General features: G+C 42.7%; 1 protein-coding gene across 1 annotated transcript; it reads left to right on the top strand.

Moving 5' to 3' along the window:
- The first annotated feature begins 8,366 nt into the window (after positions 1-8,366).
- Positions 8,367-10,119, top strand: LOC100281083 (40S ribosomal protein S28). Its single transcript, NM_001154002.2, is given in 2 exon segments — positions 8,367-8,463; positions 9,717-10,119. A coding segment is annotated over 1 exon segment (198 nt). The 5' UTR covers positions 8,367-8,463; position 9,717; the 3' UTR covers positions 9,916-10,119.
- The last annotated feature ends 687 nt before the right edge of the window (positions 10,120-10,806 follow it).

Genomic DNA, 10,806 nt, shown 5'->3' with positions numbered 1-10,806 from the left:
TATTCCACTTAACTTGAGAAGTCAGGAAACGGACAAGGGCTTGCCACACGCGCGCACTAACCGCGTTAACCTTTCTGTTGCATGTCTCTTCGTCGGCCGAGTGACCCTTCTCCTTTAGCTGGCCGACTCATGGCATGGCTCGGCGAGAGCTGACCGACTCTTGGCGTGACTCGGTGAGACCTTTCTCCTTCAGCTTCCCTCTGCGAGAGGTTAAATAGAGGAGCACCCCCTGTCACTCGGTACACGCGAGAAAACACTTTCAGAATCACAGTCTAGCCACCGAGTGAGGGTATTTCCATCCCGTGACTCTGCGCGCACAGAGAAGCGAGAGGGCAGGTGCCTCCGAAGCCGGTGTCGTTCGAGACTTTGGACGGAGGATCGACAATTAGGTTTTTGGGGAGCGTCTACGCGACTGCCTAAAACATCTCCAACATGACAAAAGAAGCTGGCCAAGGATCTGGATCATCAGAGCGCATGGGAGGGTATGATCAGTTTATATATGTTTCATATATTCATCTATGTTGTTTCATATGTAGGAATGATTTTATTTTATCTGTTCTGTCTTATTATAATATGATAGATCTGTCTGTTTTAATTTTACAGTCATGCTGTTTATGTTTCTATCTGTTTATTTTCAATTGTTCAGTCAGTTTACATGTTTATCGTATTTATATGATTTATATAATTCATATGCTTTATGTTCTCATGATCCATATTGTTATGGATATATTTGATGTCATGATTAATTATCTTTTATATGTCATCATCATAATATTAATTTATGGAATTAAAATGATACGGAAAATGCCTATAACTCTAACAATCCAAAAACCTAATGTTAGGCATTTTTCTATCAGAGGTTTTGCTGCTGTGCTAAAGCCTGATCCTTTTGATGGTAAAAACTTCTTGATATGGAAAGCTAAGATGGAGTTGTGGCTAACTGCAATGTCATGTTATTATGCCGCTGAGGGCAAGCCTGCCAACTTACCTCCTGAGGATGAGGCTAAGTTTAAGGCTGATGACAACCTCTTTCGAGGAGCAGTGATTAGCGCACTTGACACAAAATTCCAGAAAAGCTATATCATCCTTCCTACAAGGAAAGAGCTGTAGGATGCACTTGTTGGAAAGTTTGGAGTTACTTACGCTGGTAGCGAGCTGTATCTCATGGAGCAGCTGTATGACTACAAGATGGTTGAGAACCGATCTGTAGTGGAACAGGCTCATGAGTTTCAGGCACTAGCTAAGGAACTCGAACTTTTTCCTTGTCCTTTGCCTGACAAGTTTGTGGCTGGCGGTATAATCGCCAAGTTACCACCTTCTTGGAAGGACTTTGCTACCTCTCTCAAACATAAGAGACAAGAGTTCAATGTGGAAGAGCTCATTGGTACTCTTGATGTTGAGGAAAGGGCTAGAACAAAGGACATTGGAAAAGGTGTTGAGACCTCTACTGCTAATGTGGTGCAGAAGAGAAACTTCCGCAAGTTTAACAAGAAGAAAAACCAGAACAAACCAGAGAACGCGAGTAAACCTGTTCAAACAGCACAGTTTAAAAAGAAGAACAACAATAACAAGGGAAAGGGAGGATGCTTTGTCTGTGGCAGTGATCAACATTGGGCAAGAGAGTGCCCTGATCGCAAGTTCACTCAAGACAAGAAATCAGCTAATGTTGTAACCACTGAAACTGAAGGTGGAACATCTGGGTATGGTAATTCTTTAACATTTGTTCTTTTAGTCTGTAATTCACCTGAGTGGTGGATGGACAGTGGTGCAAACATTCATGTGTATACTGATGCCTCTATGTTCACTTCCTATCAGGTCGGGAGGTCTGGCGCCTTGTTAATGGGAAATGGGTCGCGTGCTCATGTTCTTGGTGTTGGTACGGTCATTCTGAAGTTTACTTCGGGAAAGACGGTGCCATTGAAGAGCGTGCAGCATGTGCCCTCTATCAAGAAGAATCTCGTTAGCGCTTCTATGCTATGTCGAGATGGATACAAAGTTGTTCTTGAGTCTAATAAATGTGTTGTGTCGAAACATGGTACTTTTGTTGGTAAAGGATATGACTGCGGAGGCTAGTTTCGCTTATCATTGCATGATGTGTGTAATAAACTGGTTAATTCTGTTCATTTTTCTGATGAGTCAGATTTATGGCATTCACGTTTTTGTCATGCAAGCTTTGGCTGTCTTATGCGGTTAGCAAATCTAAATCTAATTCCTAAATTTAACTTGGTCAAAAAGTCTAAGTGCCATGTGTGTGTTGAATCAAAACAACCCCGCAAGCCTCACAAGGCTGCTGAGGCGAGGAGTTTGGCACCTCTAGAACTTGTTCATTCTGATCTGTGCGAGATGAATGGAATTTTGACCAAAGGTGGTAAAAGATACTTTCTCACTTTTATAGATGACTCCACTAGATTTTGCTATGTGTATCTCTTAAAAACAAAAGATGAAGCGTTCAATTATTTTAAGGCCTACAAAGCTGAAGTTGAGAACCAATTTGAGAGGAAATAAAACGATTAAGGTCTGATCGAGGTGGAGAATATTTCTCTAATGTGTTCGATGAGTTCTGCGTGGAACATGGTATTATTCATGAGAGAACATCGCCATTCTCACCACAATCCAATGGGATTGCTGAAAGGAAAAAACCGCACTCTAACAGATTTGGTGAATGCCATGTTGAGTACAGCGGGATTATCCAAGGCATGGTGGGGTGAGGCGATTTTGACAGCATGTCATGTCCTGAATAGAATTCCAACAAAGAACAAAGAGATCACACCATTCGAGGAATGGGAAAAGAGAAGATTAAATCTCTCATATTTGCGCACTTGGGGTTGCTTGGCTAAAGTGAATGTGTCAATCAACAAAAAGCGTAAACTTGGGCCTAAAACTGTTGATTGTATATTCCTAGGGTACTCTTTTCACAGCACTGGGCATAGGTTCTTAATTATAAAATCTGATGTGCCTGATATGTATGTTGATACTATCATGGAATCAAGAGACGCAACATTTTTTGAGAATGAGTTTCCCATGAAGAATACACCTAATGATACAAGTCATGAGACTATAATTCCCCATGAGCACGAACTGTCGATTCCTATAGATCATGCTGAGGATTCTCACGTGCACATCCCTGAGGAGGATGACACTATAGTCACTCGAAAGAGCAAGAGACAGAGGGTTGCAAAATCCTTTGGTAATGACTTTATAGTGTACCTTGTGGAAGACACACCAACTACCATTAGTGAGGCATATTCCTCTCCTGATGCTGACTTATGGAAGGAAGCAGTAAGGAGTGAGATGGAATCTATTATGTCTAATGGAACTTGGGAGGTCGTTGACCGTCCTTATGGTTGTCAACCTATAGGCTGCAAATGGATCTTCAAGAAAAAGCTTAGGCCTGATGGTACAATTGAGAGGTACAAGGCAAGGCTTGTGGCCAAAGGATATACCCACAAAGAGGGTGAAGATTTCTTCGATACCTACTCACCAGTGGCTCGATTGACTACGATTCGCACATTAATAGCCGTGGCAGCCTCTTATGGTCTTATCATTCATCAGATGGATGTTAAGACATCTTTCCTAAATGGAGAGTTAGATGAGGAGATCTATATGGATCAGCCAGAAGGGTTCATTGCGAATGGTCAAGAGAACAAGGTGTGCAAGTTGATAAAATCATTGTATGGCCTAAAACAAGCACCTAACCAATGGCATGAAAAGTTTGATAATACTCTTACAGCAGCTGGCTTTGTTGTAAATGAATCTGACACGTGTGTATACTATCGGTATGGTGGGGGTGAGTCTGTTATGTTGTGCCTTTATGTTGATGATATCTTGATCTTTGGATCAAATCTCAATGTGATTGAGGAAGTTAAAAGTCTTCTATCGAGCAATTTCGAGATGAAAGATTTGGGAGAGGCTGATGTCATTCTAAACATCAAGCTTGTTAGAGAAGCTGATGGTGGGGTAACTTTGTTACAATCCCATTATGTGGAAAAGGTATTGAGTCGCTTTGGTTTTAGTGACTGTGATCCTGCTCCAACACCTTATGACCCTAGTGTGCTATTGAGAAAGAATCGGAAAATAGCAAGGGATCAATTGGCATATTCCCAGATCATTGGCTCGCTCATGTACCTTGCAAGTGCAACAAGGCCAGACATCTCTTATGCTGTGAGTAAGCTAAGTCGGTTTGTGTCGAAACCAGGAGATGATCACTGGCGTGCTCTTGAGAGAGTGTTGCGGTATTTGAAAGGTACTATGACATACGGTATTCATTATACCAGAAACCCAAAAGTGCTGGAAGGCTATTGTGATGCCAACTGGATTTCTAATGCCGATGAACTTTATGCCACAAGCGGATATGTGTTTCTGTTTGGAGGTGGCGTTGTTTCCTGGAAGTCTTGCAAGCAGACTATCTTAACGAAGTCTACAATGGAAGCAGAACTCGCAACATTAGACACTGCTAGGACTGAGGCCGAGTGGCTTCGTGATTTCCTGTTGGACTTACCGGTAGTTGAAAAACCGATACCGACTATTTCTATGAACTGTGACAACCAAACGGTGATTACAAAGGTTAACAGTTCTAGGAATAACATGAAGTCTACAAGGCATGTTAAGAGGAGATTGAAATCTGTCAGAAAGCTGAAAAACTTGAGAGTTATAACGGTGGATTATGTCCACACATCAAATAATCTAGCAGATCAATTCACTAAGGGTCTGTCACGCAATGTGATAGAAAGTGCATCGAGGGAAATGGGTATGAGACCCATGTGAAATCTACTCTAGTGGTAACCTGCTCTATGTGATCGGAGATCCCGTGAAGTAGAGTGGAGAAACGAGCTAGGAGTAGATTGTGAGAAAAGATCCCTTCTTTAACTCATTTCTGATGCACATCTTTCCTATCTGTAAGGTAGGATGGTTTTTACCTTAATGTATTCCAAGAGTCTTATAAAGGTGAGATGTTGTCCTACAGAACATCTTCTGAGGAATATACCTATATGAGTCAGACTGCTGGTCACAGTCTATGGGACTTGGGTAATCCCTAAATACTCATGAAAGGCACTGAAGTGTGACTTATATGCTTCTAAACAGCGGGAATACTCTTTTGTAGCCTAGTATCAGCAAAGGATTTGAGTGAATCTCACTTCGCACAAAACTGTCAATTCAAGGCTTAGTCCATTGTTCAGTTGTGAATGAGTGAAACTCTTATTCAAGATGGATGTTCAACTTAACAGTCTCCATCGAAACATTGGTATATCAAAGGATTGTGATTCTGATACTTCATCATAACAAACCCTAGAGTTTGGTGGGGATTGTTGGATCTTTTATGGGCCTGGCCCATTTATTGAATAAACTCTATGGTGTGTAATGGTGGAGAATACCAATAGTACCATATTAGAAGTCCAAGGGTCTTTTGGCTTGACTTATATGGTGGGAATTATTCCACTTAACTTTAGAAGTCAGGAAACGGACAAGGGCTTGCCACACGCGCGCGCGCGCCGCCGCCGCCGGCCGGGTCGGGCGTGGGGTGGCATGGCTTGGCGTGGCGTGGCGAGGCGAGGCAAGGCAAGGCAAGCCAGGCAGGCAGGCGAGCGGGCGTGGTGTGGTGTTAATTTTTAGCACTCACTAACTGCGTTAACCTTTCTGTTGCCTGTCTCTTCGTCAGCCGAGTGACCCTTCTCCTTCAGCTGACCGACTCATGGCGTGACTCGGCGAAAGCTGGCCGACTCATGGCATGACTCGGCGAGAGCTGACCGACTCTTGGCGTGACTCGGCGAGACCTTTCTCCTTCAGCTTCCCTCTGCGAGAGGTTAAATAGAGGAGCACCCCTGTCACTCGGTACACGCGAGAAAACACTTTCAGAATCACAGTCCAGCCGCCGAGTGAGGGTATTTCCATCTCGTGACTTTGCGCGCACAGAGAAGCGAGAGGGCAGGTGCCTCCGAAGCCGGTGCCGTTCAAGACCTTGCACGGGGGATCGACAATTAGGTTTTTGGGAAGCGTCTACGCGACTGCCCAAAACATCTCCAACATGACAAAAGAAGCTGGCCAAGGATCTGGATCATCAGAGCGCATGGGAGGGTATGATCAGTTTATATATGTTTCATATATTCATCAATGTTGTTTCATATGTAGGAATGATTTTATTTTATCTGTTCTGTCTTATTATAATATGATAGATCTATCTGTTTTAATTTTACAGTCATGCTGTTTATGTTTCTATCTGTTTATTTTCAATTGTTCAGTCAGTTTACATGTTTATCGTATTTATATGATTTATATAATTCATATGCTTTATGTTCTCATGATACATATTGTTATGGATATATTTGATGTCATGATTAATTATCTTTTATATGTCATCATCATAATATTAATTTATGGAATTAAAATGATACGGAAAATGCCTATAACTCTTACAAAACCCCCTCATTTGTAGATATGAATGAGGAGGTTTTTGGGCTCCACAGAAACAATATACCGTTTTAAGTGATATGTTGGAGAAAGTATTAAAATCTACCCCACTAATTTTTTAAATGCCCCTTAAAATTGATTTTGATGAGTCATTTTCTAGGAAGCTCTTGGACTAACTCTTGTTCGAAAGATATTTCTCTTTCTTCAATTGAACCATATGAAATAATACACAAAGAACTAGCTTATATGTTATTATTGGAAAAGTGACATAGTTAGTGAAGTGGTCTGTACAAACAACATATGTATCACAGGACTAGATCTAGGGCATTTTTGTGGTGTCATGCGACACCAATAGATTTTAGTAATCTACATTAAAATGTATTTTTATTAGTTCTTAAATGAGTTGACGATTCTCTAACTTAATGTAGATGACAACAATGACAGTTTTGTCTAGATGTGCTTCCGTGTATCCATCCTTTTCACCCTAGCATTTGGGTTTCTTTTTAGTTTTGTTTGTTTGTTTGTAATTGTTCCTTAGCATGAAGTGCATATTGTTACCAGAGATTATCTCCAACAGCTTGCGGATGTGGCCGTGGACGTGGAAAATAAGTAAGAAACGGTTGCTATGCATGCGTCCAATAGTTCACGTAAAATTCATGACCTCGACCCACATCACACATATTCATTAGCTCGTATCCGTTGCGGAAAAGCCCACTTCTCATGGTGCATAGTGAAACTACTCGCTTGATTTTCATGCGTGACCTAATATTTAATGGATCCACGCGATCTTGCTAGAAACAGACTTCTTTTTGTGCGATGTCGTGGACCCACAAATGACTAGTATCCGCAACCGCAACCGTCGTTCTAATGGAGACAACCTTAAAGCTATTCATCTCCATCTCAATTTTCTGTTTTTTTTTCACTTTTACTCTATGGAGACAAATCATGTGTATGTGTGCTTTTGTTTAATTATTTGCAATTGTTGATCACCCAATAGATGTCTAATGGGTGCAAATGTAAAGATACGCAATAAACATTATGAGTGTGGGTGTGGCTCGATGTGCCGAGCATTAAAATGAATGGATGTTTGCTCCACCCACACTATACCCACCTACTAGCCATTGGTATAATGATATCCCTAGTTCAGATTCTTAAAATCTAGGTGCCGTTTGGTTCACATATTTGTAACGTAATGAGTAATGGATAACGTTAAATCATGTTTGTTTTAGTCCAACTGTAATCAGATACCACACTAAAATTTGATACCAGCCTATTCAAATTTGTTACCGTCAGTAATCGAGCCGAAACCATTACCATTACCATTTGCGTTACATTTTTTGAACCAAACACCACCTAAGTGCTTGCAAACAGACCTTACTTGCCTAATGCGCCACCGACGGAGACAGTCGAGTCGCCATCTACAGGGAGCCAGGGACCAGACGGAGGTAGTACATACTGGCACCTCTCGTTGAAGATCCTTCTTGGGCGCTTTTTTCTTGTGAACATCTGATGCATTTTGTCAGTCGAATAACTTCATTCCTGGTTTGTCCAATCAGCACAAGGCTGATCACAATATATTTTTTTTTGTGTTTGAAACTGGCCATAGGAATCCTGATGTCGACAGATCAAAACACACAAATTTCTTCTGCCTGTTCAAACAAACATTTTTTTCTTGGAGGAATCGAACAAGCATTTCCGTCTATCTAATCACAGCGGCCATTTGTGTAGGGTTGTGCACTTGTGCTCGTCTGCTGTGCCGCTGCCGGCGCACGGCCCCCAGTCTTTCGTTTGCCGTAACAGGCCGTCATCTGCGCTCCACTGCTCGGCCCAGCCCACTCTTGTAGACCCACCCACCTCCACCATGCGGGTGGTCTAGCCCAACGCGCGGGTCCACGGCGGTCTCGACTCAACCGCTCTACCCTCGCCTACTATAAAATGAACCAACGCGGACCTAGGGTTTCCTTCCTCATCCAGTGTTCTGTCCTAGCGCCGCCGCCGCCCCAGCTCGCCTTGCGTGACTGAGAGCTCGTCGGCTTCCGTCCACGCGTGAAGCGAGAGGTGCGACTCTTCTGTCTCCATCCATCCCCCCTTAAACGTTTCCTGTTTGCATGGCTTGATTCATGTGTGAGCGTTCTGAATCCTCTGGTCTTAGGCGCTTGTTCTGGTTCCACATAGTATGCGATGCATGAGACTAGTAGCTCGATTTTTTAAATTTTTTCTGTTTGATGCTGTGTGACTATTCTCGTGTGTTGTTCTTCCTTTTTGATGTGATCCGTAGACACTATGTGGTACAACCTTGAAGAGTATCCTAGGTTTTAGATTCCTCCGTGAATGAAACTGATCTGTATGTTAGTCTATTTAAACATCATGAATAACTCATATTTGTTCTAGAATAATATGTATTTCAAGTGTTGTGGAACTAAACATCGATGTTTTGGGCATAGTATCACCGGATTACTTCGTTTGTTATGTTGGATGTTGTGCGACTGCTAAACTAGTGATCGTGTGGGTCGATTTTTGCTGTGATCCTACTTTGTGGTACAACCTAAGAGGGTCCTTGAGTGAACATTACAAGCATGCTGACCAACACTTATCCCTTAGCTCAGTGACTCGACAATATTGACTTGCTTTTGCTTGATAACCTAGTAAACGAAACATTATTGCGGAAACACTCAAGTTCATTCTTTTTACCTCTCCAATGCATGGTAATATTTATAATATGGATTCGTGCCAGCAAGGTGATAGTATTTACGCTGCCATTGTGCTAGATGATGCATTAGGGCATGTACAGTGGTGTTTAATGTGGGGGCTCTTAAGGTGTTTTAGGGGGTTATTTGCAAAATAATCTTAGAGCCGTCTCTCCGTGAAGAGACGCCTCTGGCTCGTAAACCAAGTAACAACAGACGCCTCACTTCCCACTGTACGAATTTGTCGTCTGTTCTATCGATCTGATGCTATACAAATACATTTAATTCTGTATTTATTAATAGACTACGTTTATAGACACTCCATTGTACAATAGAGTCTCTTAGTTGTCTCCTTTGCTTGGAGAACCGTTTTGGTGTCTCTCCACTGTACATGCCCTTAAGTTAACTTCTCTTCATACCACAAACACAATGTGCTGGATACCAGATAGTGCGTGTTGTGTTCATGGTTTTCTCATGTGCATGTAATCCTGTTAATTTGTTTGTCAGTTTCTGTTCACAAAGCTCCAGTAGCAACAAACCATGTGACAGTGCAGTTAAAATGAACTATGTGATCAAAGCATATGGTTCACCTTGATTACTGACAAATGCTTTCTATTAATGCAGCATGGACACCCAGGTGAAGCTTGCTGTTGTGGTGAAGGTGATGGGCAGGACCGGCTCCAGGGGTCAGGTGACCCAGGTCAGAGTGAAGTTTTTGGATGACCAGAACCGGCTCATCATGAGGAATGTCAAGGGGCCCGTTCGCGAGGGTGACATCCTCACCCTGCTCGAGTCCGAGAGGGAGGCCAGGAGGCTGCGCTGAAGCCCTAGCGTTCTTGGTGGGCTCTTGTATGGTCTTTGGTGTCTTGGAATTTGTGCTATGTTTGAACTTCTGTGACCCTGTTTTAAGAGTAGTAAGCCTGGTTATAAGATTGCAGTTTTGTTTATCTTGGTTGAAAGTGCAATTGGTGTTGAGACATGGTTATCCTTGCTATATTATCTATAAAACGACGCATGCATTGAATACTAGATTTAAGCCTTGTAAATTCTCTTGACATCTGTTGCTTTCGTATCGGCAAGGGCCGTTGGTGAGGCGCGGCCTGGCTCCCGGGCGACAGACGGCGAGGCGGCCATCTACTGGCGATGGGACGAGAAAGCGACAGAAGAAAGAAATGAAAAACAGAATGAACTGTTTTTTAGTTAGTAAATCATGTTCCAGGTTTGATGATTCTAAAACTGATGGATTACCTCTTAAAAAACAAATCATAATCTAGTTTTGATGGATCTAAAACTGGTGGGAGCTCAGTTTCAATTTTACCGAATATGAAGCTAGTGGACCTCTATCTATCTAGTGGCCCGAGTCCCACGGAACACAGAAAGAGGTCGGGTGCAATGCAACATGCATTTGTATATCAGGTAGTTGTACATTAGACAATGCGTTCGGCAATACCGTGCGCAACAGGAAATTTAATAGTGCAGCTACACCAACACCACCAGCAAATTGTCTGACACGTACTAGAACGACACATCACACCTTGGCAAAAAAAATTTGTGCCACTTGGCAGAGGTCTAGAATGAGCTATGCGACAGCTCTGGCACGAGCAGCACCGGCAGTGCGACACCGGCAGTCTCCGCCGAGGATAGATGCCGCCTCCGTTGGTCGCCAGCAGCCATCGCGCGGGAGTCGGCCGTCGCCGTCGAGTTGTCCTTGGCT

The sequence above is a fragment of the Zea mays genome, chromosome 1 (assembly GCF_902167145.1).
Source record: "Zea mays cultivar B73 chromosome 1, Zm-B73-REFERENCE-NAM-5.0, whole genome shotgun sequence".
NCBI lineage: Eukaryota > Viridiplantae > Streptophyta > Magnoliopsida > Poales > Poaceae > Zea > Zea mays.
This window is presented reverse-complemented; position numbering and strand designations above follow the sequence as displayed.